The sequence below is a fragment of the Lynx canadensis genome, chromosome B4 (genome assembly GCF_007474595.2).
Source record: "Lynx canadensis isolate LIC74 chromosome B4, mLynCan4.pri.v2, whole genome shotgun sequence".
Classification (NCBI taxonomy): domain Eukaryota; kingdom Metazoa; phylum Chordata; class Mammalia; order Carnivora; family Felidae; genus Lynx; species Lynx canadensis.
In genome coordinates, this window is record NC_044309.1 from 115,761,099 (window position 1) to 115,775,980 (window position 14,882).

The window sequence follows — 14,882 nt, forward strand, 5'->3', positions numbered from 1 at the left end:
AAAGATCAAAATAAATGTGACCTTATCTATTAAAGGAAATACAGATTTCAAGTGCAACTAAGAGCCTCTGGAGCCCATGCCTTTGAGTGTGCTCCTCTGGCATGCCTGAGCCTCTCCCGGCAACCACTAGGTTGCTTCTACATCATCCTGGAGCCTTCTCCCAAGCCCTGGATCAAATGGAAACAATAGAGCTTTCTGCAGAAAAAAATAAAATTTCAAGATTTGCTTCTTCCATTAGAGAAATCAATTTTAAGAATAAGTAACTAATAGTAAAGTGTAATCCAACGAGGCAGGGGAATGGGAATGTGAAGGCACATGGAGAAACCTTGGAAAAGATTTCACAGTTAGGCCATGATAACAGAGAAGAGCCTTAACAATCTCACAATATATACATCAAAATTTTAAATGTGCATACTTAGACTAAGCAATTCCACTCCTAGGAATTTATTCTTGGAATGTTTAAACAAATGAATGTGGATGTAGTTACCAGCAAGTCACTGCAGCATTGTTTCTAATAGCAAAAGGTTGAAGGCAATCAAGCTAAATGTCTATCAATAGTGAAGTGTTTGAAAAAATAATGATTCTTCCATACAGTTGAGAATTGTGTTGCTATTAAAATGAATATTGCTGGGCGCTTGGGTGGCTCAGTCGGTTGAGCACTGAACTTTGGCTCAGGTCATCATCTCACAGTCTGTGAGTTCAAGCCCAGCGTCAGGCTTTGCCCTGACAGTGAGGAGCCTGTTTGGAACTCTCTGTCCCAATCTCTCTCCACCCCTCCCCTACTCACTCTCTCTCTCTCAAACAAAAACCAACATTAAAAAAAAAAAAAAAAAAAAAAAAGGCGCCTGGGTGGCGCAGTCGGTTAAGCGCCCGACTTCAGCCAGGTCACGATCTCGAGGTCTGTGAGTTCGAGCCCCGCGTCAGGCTCTGGGCTCATGGCTCAGAGCCTGGAGCCTGTTTCCGATTCTGTGTCTCCCTCTCTCTCTGCCCCTCCCCCGTTCATGCTCTGTCTCTGTCCCAAAAATAAACGTTGAAAAAAAAAAATGCTAAATTTTTTTTTAAATGAAAAAACACAAACAAATATCCAAAGAATGTTGTAGATATATCCAACTTAGTAATATGGAGAAACGGGCCATTATTTTTAAGTAAAAATATTTCTGTTTACACACAACATACATAATCCCATGAAATTAAAAAGAAAGTGTATGCTGGTTTATACACTCATTAAAGAAGCTCCTAGTATATTATAGGAATTTCTATATTATAGAAAACAGAGCCAAATCCAGTCTCAATCTCACTCCCATTATTTATATCAAAAAGTATTGTACTCACCAAAAAATTGCTTGTTGTCCTCATAGTATTTGTTTCCATATTTGTCTTCCCCCACTAATGTACCAACCCTCACATCGTTTGCCCTGTTAATATCAAAAGAAAACATATTTTAGAATGATTCTTTGTTCAAAACACAAAATACAGGGAGTATAACAACTTTCAGTCAGTCAAGGCTGCTGCACCAACGAGAAAAATGAAGAAATCTGGGGATGGTCACTAGTTGTTCACTTCTAGCCTTCATCTCCAGGATTAAGCCACCCACTGTTGAAGAATCAAGCTTTCAGGTAAGAGCTCTAGAATCCCTACTCATGTGGCCCCCAGCACCACGTAGACAGGTAAGACAGATCAGAAAAGACAGATCGACCTAACCGATATGCTTACATAACACTAAATATACAGACGCAATATCTTCAAGTTACAAGACTACTTTTTTTTTTTTTTTCAACGTTTATTTATTTTTGGGACAGAGAGAGACAGAACATGAACGGGGGAGGGGCAGAGAGAGAGGGAGACACAGAATCGGAAACAGGCTCCAGGCTCTGAGCCATCAGCCCAGAGCCCGACGCGGGGCTCGAACTCACGGACCGCGAGATCGTGACCTGGCTGAAGTCGGCCGCTTAACCGACTGCGCCACCCAGGCGCCCCAAGACTACTTTTATCTATTATCCCTACTAGACCTTGAGGACTGGAGTTCGCAAAAACCCTCAGGAAATCAGGAAGCCAAAGTATTTCATCTGAAAATGATTCGAATGTCTCCAGGCTTTCATTCGATTGTGGGTCTCCGACTCGGTTTCCGCGAACAATGTTGCTCCCCCAATTCAAAGAATGTGAGGACTAGCAGGGACCATTATGATCTTACTGCACAGAGGAAACTGAAGGCCAGTGAAGGGAAAAACTTTCCCAAGGTCACACTGTGAATACTGGACAAAGCTCGCTCCTCTCCAGGAAGCCGGCCGGGCAGCCCGCACGCCCTCGACTCTTACAGCTCGGTCTCTAAACCTGGTTTTGATCTTGTCTCAAGGAGACAGCTCCATCCCCCCACCCCCCAACACACACTTCGGCTTGGGGAAGCCGGGTAGAGATTGGGTGGATTGTCCTTGACAAAAATTGCGAATTCTCCAAGGGGACCCAAGCCCAGGACTCTTTCCAAGAAACCAGCTAACTCAAGTCCAGTCCCGGAGGCCAAGAGCATGGCTCTGGCCACCCACCTGAAGAAAACTCGTAGATAGCCGCGGAGGCCACCGTGGCCGCTGAGCTGCTGCAGCCCGCGTTTCAGGACCTGCAGGAACTCCATCTTGTCCCGTAGGACCAGCCCCCTGGGTGCTACGCTCAAAGTGCACCGGGAGGAAGCGAACACTGCAGCACCGTGCCGACCACAAAAAATTCCGACTCGCGCACGCGCGCGAGATACGCAGAGATGGTTCTACGCATGTGCGGGGCTGGCGCCCCTCTGCGCGACCACTTTACGGTTTCCGGAAAAACGCTCGGCTAGTTTCCCCGGGAAGCAAGGGCGCGATGAACTTTGAAGAGCCGTCGGGGTCTTTATTTAGAGCGCGGGGCAGCTGGTGGTGAGCTCATGTAGACTAGGCTTCCGCAGATGGAGGTTCTTTCTTTGGGGACCTCAGTTTCCTCATCTAAAATGATTGGCTCAGGCTACTTCAGAAATTCTAGCGCAAAGATTCTTAATTTTTTTTAATGTTTATTTATTTTTGACACAGAGAGAGACAGAGCATGAACGGAGGAGGGGCAGAGAGAGAGGGAGACACAGAATCCTAAGCAGGCTCCAGGCTCTGAGCTGTCAGCACAAAGCCCGACGCGGGGCTCGAACCTACAGACTGTGAGATCAAGACCCAAGCCGAAGTCGGGCGCTCAATCGACTGAGCCACCCAGGCGCCCCATCTAGCGCCAAGATTCTTTAGAAACAAAATACCAATAACGAATTCAATATTGAGCACAAATGATATTGAGTACATTCAATACTAAGTACATATACTAGCGTTGTGTCGTTGTGTAAGCAGGGGAGCGAGGAGAAGGTACAGAAAAGTATAAGGTTAAATCTGCTCTCAAGAATTTAGTTGAAAAGTTAAAATTCGAAACTTAAACACTTATATTAGAAAACTAAATCGTGCATGAGACTTAAAATTGTTAAATAATGGGGCGCCTGGGTGGCTCAGTCGGTTGGGCGTCCGACTTCGGCTCAGGTCGCGATCTCGCGGTCTGTGAGTTCCAGCCCTGCGTCGGGCTCTGGGCTGACAGCTCAGAGCCTGGAGCCTGTTTCAGATTCTGTGTCTCCCTCTCTCTCTGCCCCTCCCCCGTTCATGCTCTGTCTCTCTCTGTCTCAAAAATAAATAAACGTTAAAAAAAATTGTTAAATAATAAGGATATTTAATGAATATTATTTATAATTTTCCAGTGCTGATTTTATGATTTTACATAATATGCTTTTAAACCTGTATTCCCATCAACTAACATTCTCCTTGATTCTCAACTACTTGAGATGAGAAATTTAGTACATGGGCACTTCCTTCACCTCTTCTCATTCTTTCCTCTTCCAGAATCTAGTCTGCCATATCATTTCTTTAAAAAGGTCAAGGTTTGTAAGATTTACATTCAAATCTGTAACTGCAAGCTTTCATAATTGTCTATAAGAATTAAAAAATTGAAACAATATTATTTCTTGAAAGGACCAAGTAACATGACTAGACCCAGAGAAGGGATTTAATTATATGCTATTAAATCTTCAACCTCAAAGCAGAAACTTCCAAATATCAGGATCAGATTTTTTTAGATTCCATCAATTCCTCAAAATCATGTCACATTTGAATTTGTTCAACTGTGACTTTTCATGCACTTTTTTGTTTTCAGAAAAATTCCATGTGATACATTTCTATATACCTATGAGCTTTTTAAAAAATAATCATGGCCAGTTGGGTGGGTTGGAACCATAATCATCTGGGTGCACCTGGGTGGCTGTTGAGGGTGGGACTTCAGCTCAGGTCACCATCTCACAGTTAATGAGTTAGAGCCTATGTCGGGCTTGATGCTGTCAGTGCAAAACCCACTTCAGATCCTCTGTCCCCCTCTCTGCACCTCCTCCACTCACACGCTCTCAAAAATGAATAAACGTTTATAAAAATAAATAACCATCTTACCATTATCTCACCTCAAGAAGTTAATAATTTTTATATAATCAAATATCCTCTGAGGAGTGTTTATATTTCAGCAATTGTTTCATAATATGTATTTTTAAAGATTTTATTTTTTAAGTAATCTCTACATCCAATATGGGCCTTGAACTCACAACCCCAAGATCATGAGTTGCCTGCTCCACTGACTGAGTCAGCCAGGCTCCCCTACAATATTTTTACTTTGTCCAAATAAGGTCCACATATTGTAGCATCTTTTTTTTTCTTTTGTGTCAAAAAAACACAGCATAAAATGGATTACCTTAACCATTCTTTTTTTTTTTTTTTTTTTTGAGAAAGGGTGGGGAGGGGAAGAAAGAGAGGGGGACAGAGGATTGAAACCCTCTCTGTGCTGACAGCAGAGAGCCCTGTGTGGGGCTTGAACTCATGAACCGTGAGCTCATGAGCTGAGCCGAAGTCAGATGCTTAACTGACTAAGCCACCCAGGTGCCCTTTGACCCTTCTTAAGTGTACTGTACTTATGCTTACATACAGTTAACACTATACGCACATTGTTGTTCAGCAGATCTCTAGAAACTTTGCATCCTGCAAAACTGAAACTCTGTGTGCATTGAACAACTCCCCTTTCCCTCTATCTCCAACCCCCAGCAACCACCATTCTATCTTCTGTTTCTGAAAGTTTGGTCACTTCAGATCCCTGCCAAAAGTAGAATCATGTAGTACTCATCTTTCTGCAGCTAGCTTATTTTACTGAGCAAAACGTCCTTAAATTTAATCCATGTTGTAGCATATGTCAGGATTTCCTTCTTTTTAAAGGCTGAATAATATTCTATTGCATGTACGTATCACACTTTCTTTATCCATTCATCTTTTGATGGACATTTCAGGTTACTTCTATTGCTTGGCTAATGTAGATAATGCTGCGATAAACATAGGAGTACAAATATCTCTTCCAGATTCTGTTTTCCAGTCTTTTGGATGGATCCCCAGCATACTACGTGTGTTGTCTGCTCCATACCTAGGGAGCCCTTCCCTAGGGTTTCTTGCTTCTTCAAATCTTGGCTCTGTCACTTACTGGCTATACTGGGCAAGTTGCTTAGCTTCTCTAAGCCCTACTTTACTCATTTACTCATTTGCCTACATTATGGGATCATTGTGAGGATTAAATAAGAGCAGGCACATAAAATACTTAACCCAGTGCCTGTTATTATTTTAAGTACTCAACAAACATTAGTTTGATAAATTACTTTAAAAAAATTTTTTTAGACACAGCACATGAGCAGAGGAGAAGGGCAGAGGCAGAGAAGCAGAGAATCTTAAGTAGGCTTCACACTCAGTGAGGAGCTCGATAAGGGGCTTGATTTCACAACGGTGAGATAATGACCTGAGCTGAAATCAAGAGTTGGACGCTTAACTGAGCCACCCAGGCACCCCTTGAGGCATTAAAAAAAAAATGTATGTAGGAAATAAAATTTCCCTTTTGACTGATCATTTACTTGGACATAGAATTTTAGGCTCAAAATGAATTCTAGGACATGGAATTCTTGTAGAACCTTGGAAATACTGTTCCATTGCCTCCTAATATCTGATATCATTGATAAAAGTCTTTCTGCCAATCTGATGCAGTGACGCTTGAACAACACAGGTCAGAGGTGCTGACCACCTCCCCTCCATGCAGTTGAAAATCCACATGTAACTTTTGACTCCCTAAAAACTTAACTACTAATAACCTACTGTTGACGAAGCCTTACCGATAATATAAACAGCCAGTTAACACAAGCTTATATGTATTATATAATTTATTCTTACACTAAAGTAAGCTAGAGAAAAGAAAATATCAATAAAATCATAAAGAAAATACATTTACAGTACTGTAAAAAATTGGCATTTAGGGCGGCCGGGTGGCTCAGTCAGTTGAGTGTCTGAATTCGGCTCAGGTCATGAACTCATGGTTCATGGGTTCGTTCGATCCCCACATCGGGCTCTGTGCTGACAGCTTGGAGCCTGGAGCCTGCTTTAGATTCTGTGTCTCCTTCTCTCTCTCTGCCCCTCCCCTGCTCACACACACACACTCTCTCTCTCTCAAAAATAAATATTAAAAAAAAATTTTTAATTGGCATTTAAATGGACCCTTGTAGTTTAAACCTGTGTTGTTCAAGGGTCAACGATTATTTATTCCTTTGCAAGAAACTTGTTTTTCAGATTTTTCTGTTTGTCTTTAAAGTTCTGAAATTTCTTGGGGTGCCTGGGTGGCTCAGTTGGTTGAGTGCCCAACTCTTCATTTCTATTCAGGTTGTGATCTCACGGTCCATGAGTTCAAGCCCCACATAGGGCTCAGTGCTGACAGTGCAGAATCTACCTTGGATTCTCTCTCTCTCCTTCTCTCTCTGTTCCCCCCCTGTGTGCACTTGCACGCTGTCTCTCTCACTCTCTCTCTCTCCCTCTCTCAAAATAAGTAAATGAACATTTTTTTTTTTAAGTTCTGAAATTTCATGTAGATGTATCTTGGGCTTTTTCTGGTTGATCCTTGGTGGAATTCAACAGCATCTTTAAATTTGGAGATGTGTCATTGTTAGTTGTAGAAATTGTTCTTTTGATACTTTCCCCTATCCATTTCTGGAATCTGGATATTAGGTGACTATTTGTCCTTCTGGATTGATCTTTTATGTTTTAAATTTTTACCTGCATATTTTCCATTTCTATGTTCGCATTTTACATTCTGAGCCACTCCTTCACCTTTATGTAGCAGTCCACTAATTTGTTCCTTATGTGGGTACAGTCAAGACTGTCTTGGTAGATTTTTTTCTGTTTCAACATTTTTGTATTTGATTTCAAGGACTCTTTCTTAATGTCTGATTGCTTTTTTTTTTGTCATAGTACCCTGTTCTGATTTTTGTCATTAGATTGATATTAGTTTTATTATTACAGAGCCAAAGAAACCTGAAGAGATATGTAGAATCCATTCAAATAATACTTTCCTGCTCATGTGAACAAAAATATTGCCAAAACCCTTCATTCTGTCTTTAACAATCTAATTTGCTGTTTAGCCCTTCCATTTTTTTTCTTTTTAAGAATTGAATACATTGAACATATGTACATGGTCAGAAGAATCATATAGGACTGCTTCCTTATGCAATTTCCAACTCCCAAAATCAATCTGGGAGTCATTTCAACCATTTAGCTGTCTATTTTGCTATTCACTAACATATTGCTAGATTACATTCTTACATTGTTTCTAGATTTTTAAAATTTTAGCTAGAAGATAAGAATTTAGGTCTTTGATAACACCACACACACACACACACACACACACACACACACACCACATATATTCATGTTCCATTCTCCCAATACAATTTACTGAATTTTCTGGTACGTATCTATTTAAGGGCCAATTTGTGCTTAACAATCTCTGAAGGACTTATTCCCCTCCTCTAGATACAGGAAATTGTAGAAATGTCTAAGAGTGCTTCATTTTTTCCCATTTAAGGACTGTTTTTCTATCAAACATTGTGAAATATACATATAAAACTGTCCAATCTTAAAGGTCTACAACCAAGCCTATGAGAACACTATATGTGATGGATTATTTTCCAAAAGTGGCCGCAAAAAAAAATTCTGGTTCCTTACACTGTTCCAGAATTTTGCCACTGTCTCATCAAGAGGTATAGTTTATTTTATCTCCCTCTGAACTTGAGAGGCCTTTGTGTCTGCCTCAATGAATAAAATGACACAGAAGCAATGAGGGTGGAACCCTCATGGATGAGATTAGTATCTCCAGAAGAGGTTCCAGAGAGATCCTTAGCCCCTTCCATTATGTGAGGACACTGTGAGAAGGCAGCAATCTGCAACCCGTGGCAAGAAGTCACTAGAACTTGACCAGACTGGCACCCAGATCTCGGACTTTAAGCCTCCAAAACTGTGAGAAATATATGTTTGTTGTTTATAAGCCACCTGTTGTTGAAAGCCAACCTCTGTGCTCCAGAGCCAAAGCATAACACAAAGACATAATATGGGGACACAGAGGAACGATAGTTTATTACCTTGCCAGGCAAAGGAGGCTGCAGCTGGCTAATGCCTTCAAAAGTGCACACCTGCCCTTTATTATAGGAAAATATAGGATCTGGGCGGTTTTGAGAGGAATCTGGTACATGCTGCCAGCCACATTTGTCATGTCTTTAAGGTGGTTTCATGACCAGTGCTAGTGCTGGCCATCCGAGTCTCGTTACTAAGTATACATTGAGGTCAGCGAGATGCCAATACAGATACTGGGTTCCTGGAACAAAGGATTCTACAGAAAAACAAGTGAAAGGGAGGAGGAGGCTTCAAGAATGAGGAAGAGAAAAGTTTGTTCAGTTTAAAGTCAAGCCTTGCCTGGGACGCCTGGGTCGCTTAGTCGGTTAAGCATCCAACTCTTGATTTGGGCCCAGGTCATGATCTCACAGTTCGTGAGTTCCGGTTCTGTGCTGAAAGTGGGGAGCCTGGTTGGGATTCTCTTTCCCTCTCTCTTTGTCCCTCCCTCACTCACACATGCTCTCTCGTTCATTCTCTTTCTCTCAAAATAAATAAACTTTAAAGTCAAGCCCTGCTAAAGTGTTAGCATGTCCATCTTAATTTCCATCCATCTTTACATCTATAGTGGTTTCACACCCAGTCTTGTATTTTGTTATAGTAGCCCAAACAGAGGAAGACAAGCTAGGTTACAAGACTGTCTGGCTTCTGTCTGTCTCTCCTCTTTCTGTCTCTCTCATCACTTGTGCCAATTGCCACATGGAAATTATCTTTCATTTCTCACAAAGAGAGGAGTCCATGTCTATAGCTGAGTAGTTTTCTTAGCCCTTCCCCCCCCCCCACATAAGTTTAAAGGTTCAAAAGATCTCTTTTGTAATGTTCTGTATCTTTTAGTCCAAAATGATACAATTGTTACAACTTCTTACAATTTATTTTTTTTATTATTACATTTATTTATTTTTAAATGTTTATTTTTGAGAGGGGGTGAGAGAGTGGTGGAAGAACACAGAGAGAGGGAGACAGAGAATCCCAAGCAAGCTCCATGCTGTCAGCATGGAGCCCCATGCGGGGCTGGAACTCATGAACCATGAGATCATGACCTGAGCAGAAACCGAGTCAGAAGCTCAACAGACTGAACCACCCAGGTTCCCCCGTTTATTTTTTTTTTTTAATTTAAATTTTAGTTAACATACAGTGCAATATTGTTTTTAGGAGCAGAATTCAGTGATTCATCACTTACATACAACACCCAGTGCTTATCACAAGTACCCTCCTTAGTATCCATCACCCATCTAGCCCATCTCCCACCGATCTCCCTCCAATAACTCATAGTTTGTTCTCTATTATTAAGAGTCCCTTGTGGTTTGTTTCCCTCTTTCCTGTTTTCTCCCCCCCTTCCCATATGTTCATCTGTCGTTTCTTAAATTCCACATATGAATGTAATCATATGGTATTTGTCTTTCCCTGATTGACTTATTTTGCTTAGCATTATATATTCTACCTCCATCCGTGTCATTGCAAATGGCAAGATTTCATTCTTCTTGATGGCTGAGTAATATTCTATTGTATATATTTATCCATTCATCAGTTGATGGACATTTGGGCTCTCTCCATAGTTTGGCTATTATTGATAATGCTGATAAAAACATTGGGGTGCATATACTCCTTCGAATCTGTATTTTTTTAATCCTTTGGGTTAATATCTAATAGTGCAATTGCTGTAGTTCTATTTTTAGTTTCTTCAGGAAACATCACACTGTTCTCCAGAGTGGCTGCACCAGTTTGCATTCCCACCAACAGTGCAAGAGAGTTCCCTTTTCTCTGCATCCTCACCAAAACCTGTTGTTTGTGTTGTTAATTTCAGCCCTTCTGACAGGTGTGAGGTGATATCACATTGTGGTTTTAATTTGTATTTCCCTGATGATGAGGGATGTTGAGCATCTTTTCATGTGTCTGTTAACTATCTGGATGTCTTCTTTGGGAAAGTGTCTATTCATGTCTTTTGCCCATTTCTTAACTGGACTATTTGTTTTCTGGATGTTGAGTTTGATAAGTTCTTTAAAGATTTTGGATACTCTTTATCAGATATGTCGCTTGCAAATATCTTCTCCCATTTTGTTGGTTGCCTTTGAGTTTTATTGTTTCCTTCACTATGCAGACACTTTTTATCTTGATGAAGTTCCAATAGTTCCTGTTTGCTTTTGTTTCCCTTACCTTGGCAATGTGTCTAATAAGAAGTTCCTGAGGCCGAGGTCAAAGAGGTTGCTGCCCATGTTCTCCCCTAGGATTTTGATGGTTTCATGTCTCACATATAGGTCTTTCATTCATTTTGAATTTATTTTTGTGTATGGTGTTAGCAAGTGGTCCAGTTTCTTTTTTTTTTTAATTTTTTTTTTAACGTTTATTTATTTTTGAGACAGAGAGAGACAGAGCATGAACGAGCGAGGATCAGAGAGAGGGAGACACAGAATCTGAAACAGGCTCCAGGCTCTGAGCTGTCAGCACAGAGCCCGACGCGGGGCTCGAACTCACGGACCGTGAGATCATGACCTGAGCCGAAGTCGGCCGCTTAACCGACTGAGCCACCCAGGCACCCCACAAGTGGTCCAGTTTCATTCTTCTGCATGTCGCTGTCCAGTTTTCCCAACACCATTTTGTTGAAGAGACTTTTTTCCATTGGATATTCTTTCCTTTTTGTCAAAAGTGAGTTGACCATATAGTTGTGGGTCCATTTCTGGGGTTTCTATTCCATTCCATTGATCTATGTGTCTGCTTTTGTGCCAGTACCATACTATCTTGATGACTACAGCTTTGTGATATAGCTTGAAATCTGAAATCATGATGCCTCTAGTTTTTTCTTTTTCAGTGTTGCTTTGGCTATTTGGGGTCTTTTGTGGTTCCACACAGATTTTAGGATTGTTTGTTCTAGCTCTGGTGGTATTTAGAAAGAGATTGCATTAATTACGTAGATTGCTTTGGGTAGTATACACATTTTAACAATGCTCTTTCTTCCAATCCATGACCATGGAATGCTTTTCCATTTCTTTGTGCCCTCTTCAATTTCTTTCTATAGTTTTCAGAATATAGATCTTTTACCTCTTTAGTGGAGTTTATTCCTAGGTATCTTATTGTTTCTTATGTATCAATTTATGAACAACTCTATGAGACAAAGACCCATCAGGAAATCTTGTCAAGATGGGCTCTTCTCTACACTGGGCTTCTGAGGCTGCTGAGCTATATCCTTTCTCAAGAATGGCTGCAACATTTCTGGTTCTGCATGCTCTTCCAGATGTTTGCCACTCCTGCACAACAGCCACTATCAACCTCCAGATGTGTGTGATTCCAAAAATTCCAACCCCTGCCCTTTGAGCTGACCCAGCTGTGATTGTAATGGAGCAGAAAAGTGGTCCATGCCAAGCTCTGACCTCATTGTAGATTCCTAAGCATAACAAGTATTTTAAATCACTAAGTTTGAGCGGTTTGTTACAAAGCAAGAGAATTAAACACTATTAATACTTTGAAAGCCCCTTGTATGTTCCTCGTTTGTATCTTCTTCCTAATCCTCTAGAAGTAACTAGTATTCTAAATTAAGTACTAATAGGGGTGCCTGGGTGGCTCAGTAGGTTAAGCAGCTGGCTCTTGGTTTCAACTCAGGTCATGATTTCACAGTCCGTGAGTTGGAGCCTTGCATCAGGGACTGGGCTGACAGCCAAAACCTGCTTGGGATTCTATCTGCCCCTCCGGTGCTTGTGTTCTCTCTCTCTCTCTCAAAATAAATAAGCTTAAAAAAACTAAGTACTAATAATCCCTCACTTTTTATTGATTTTTAAAAAAGTTTTATTTAAGTAATCTCTACACCCAACATTGAGCTTGAACTGAGGATCCTAAGATCGAGAGTCACAGGGGCGCCTGGGTGGCTCAGTCGGTTAAGCGGCCTACTTCAGCTCAGGTCATGATCTCACGGTTTGTGAGTTCGAGCCCCACGTCGGGCTCTGTGCTGACAGCTCAGAGCCTGGAGCCTGTTTCAGATTCTGTGTCTCCCTCTCTCTGACCCTCCCCTGTTCATGCTCTGTCTCTCTCTGTCTCAAAAATAAATAAACGTTAAAAAAAAAATTAAAAAAAAAAAAAGTCACACGCTCTTCCAACTGAGCCAGCCAGGTGCTCTTCCTTTGTTTTTTAAGTTAATTTCACCACATATATCAGTAACTCTCAACAATGTTATTGTATTTACCTGTTTTCAATAAACAGGTTAAATCATTCTTTTGGGCTTGCTTTTTTGTACATGACTTTTGGGATTCATTGACACTGGTATTTTGTTCCTTTTTGTGTGTTACATAATAGGCCATTGGGTGTTTGCACTTCAATTTACTTATTCATTCTCCTGTCAATAGGTATTTGGACAGTTTTCCTTTTTTTTTTTTTTTTTTTGCTCTTACAGTGCAGACATGAAGACTTTAGTATGCCTCCTGGCACATGTACAAGAGCTTCTGTAGGGTAAATAAGCAGATAGGTGCACATACTTTACAATGTAATGTAAATTTACTTTCTGGAGATGGTTATTATCAACAGACACTCCCACCTTCAACACACATCCTGTTGCTTCACATACTCTGCACTTGGTAATTCAACTTCAAATTCTATCATTCCAGTGTGTTTCTGCCTCTTTAACAGACTTTTAATAATCTCTTATTTCCCCTTCCCAAGCAGATGCTGCAAATCCTAGAGCATTCTGGAGGAGGTGTGGTGCAAATCAGGCTGCTCCTCAGCTTTCTCTACTGTAGGCTAAGTCAGCCTTCTCAGGTTTGCTAAAATGATCACCACTAATGTGTTTTCCAGCTTTCAAAATTTTGTGACTTTCATTTATTTCTCTCCCATTATTTTTGTCTTTATGAGATAATGCCTTGAACAAACTTTTGGCTGTTTTAATGTCTAAGGGAGTTAGAATTAAATGTATGTGTTGGAGGCATGATCTTCCACCATGGATTTAAAAAATTTTTCATTTCTAAATATTGTTTTGGCTTGCTTTTATAATTTACTTGGTCTTTTTTGCTATTCCCTTTTCTTGCTTACTTTTTGATCCTATTTTTTTTCCCCTTAAAACCTATCATAATTATAATCTGGATGTGACAATTTTAGTATCTCACACTTTCAGGGTCTATGTGTGTTGCTTATCTCTGACTTGTTCAAGTGGCTTGTTTCCTTGTGTTTGGTAATTTTGTCATCTCATATATGGGTGAGCTTAATTAGGGGTGAGGTTCTAAATTACGGGTCAGCAAACTATGCCCCAAGGGCCAAGTTTGGTCCATTACCTGCTTTTGTAAGTGTTCTACTACACTACAGCCAGGCCCATTCGTTTATGGACGGTCTATAGCTGCTTTTGCACAATAGAGTTGACTAGTTGCTAGACACAGGATGGCCCACAAAGTAAAACAAATATTTACTTCCTGGCCCTTCCCAAAAAAGTGTGCCAACTTCTGATCTAAATTACGGATATTTTGGGGGGGGCCTGGGTGGCTCAGTTAAGCGTCCAATGTTGGCTCAGGTCATGATCTTGTGGTTGGGGAGTTCATGCCCCCATGTTGGGCTCTGTGCTGAAAGCTCAGAGCCTGGAGCCTGCTTCAGATTCTGTCTCCCTCTCTCTCTGCCCCTCCCCCACTCACACTCTGTCTCTGAAGAATAAATGTTAAAAAAAAAATTACGGATACTTTTTCCAGAAAAGATGTGTATTTGCTTCTGCCAGAACAGGGAGTGGGGTAGGGGGTGAGGGGCAGAACTCAGGACCTGCACCAACTTTAGACTTCTTTGAAAACTCATGTCAGACTCATGAGCCCAGCAACAGATCAAAGGCCTTCATGGTACCTACTGATTCCACTATATTGCTAGAAGCAGCAATATGGTATCTTCTCTGACTATATTGTTCTGATATTAAGACAGTAAGGATCTTTTTCATTTAAAGCGTGGATCCTTTCAACCTAGAGACACATATCCCTTCGTGGACCTTTTCTTGTATTATCTAATAATTTCCTTACCTCAAGCCTTTGTTTTCTTTCTTTAACTCTTGTTATTATAAAATGTTAGGCCTCCTGATTTGATTCTCTTATTTTTTCTTACTTTATCTTTTGGTTATACTTTCAGGGGGAATTTCTCAAAAATTTTATCTTCCAACCCTTCTAATGAATCACTTTGGCTATCATTTTTAATTTCCAGGGACAGTTACTTGCCCCAAATTTCTTTTCTTTAATGTTTATTCATTTTTGAGAGAGAGAGAGTGTGAGCGGGGGAGGGGCAGAGAGAGAGGACACACAGACCAAATTTCCCTTTTCAAAGCATCCTGTTCTCATTTAATGGATACAACACCTGTTCTCATTTAATGGATACAACATCTTTCAAAAT

The 14,882-nt window shown here is 40.7% G+C and overlaps 1 protein-coding gene across 1 annotated transcript in view; it reads right to left on the reverse strand.

Annotated features, from left to right (window-relative positions):
* NDUFA12 (NADH:ubiquinone oxidoreductase subunit A12) overlaps positions 1-2,671 on the reverse strand; it is a 30,074-nt gene extending 27,403 nt beyond the window's left edge. Inside the window, exons 1-2 of the mRNA XM_030323427.1 lie at positions 2,541-2,671; positions 1,333-1,415 (exon numbers count right to left, since the gene is read on the reverse strand). Coding sequence (XP_030179287.1) covers positions 1,333-1,415; positions 2,541-2,626 — 169 coding nt within the window. The 5' untranslated portion in view covers positions 2,627-2,671. The remainder of the gene's footprint in view (positions 1-1,332; positions 1,416-2,540) is intronic.
* Positions 2,672-14,882: the final 12,211 nt, after the last annotated feature.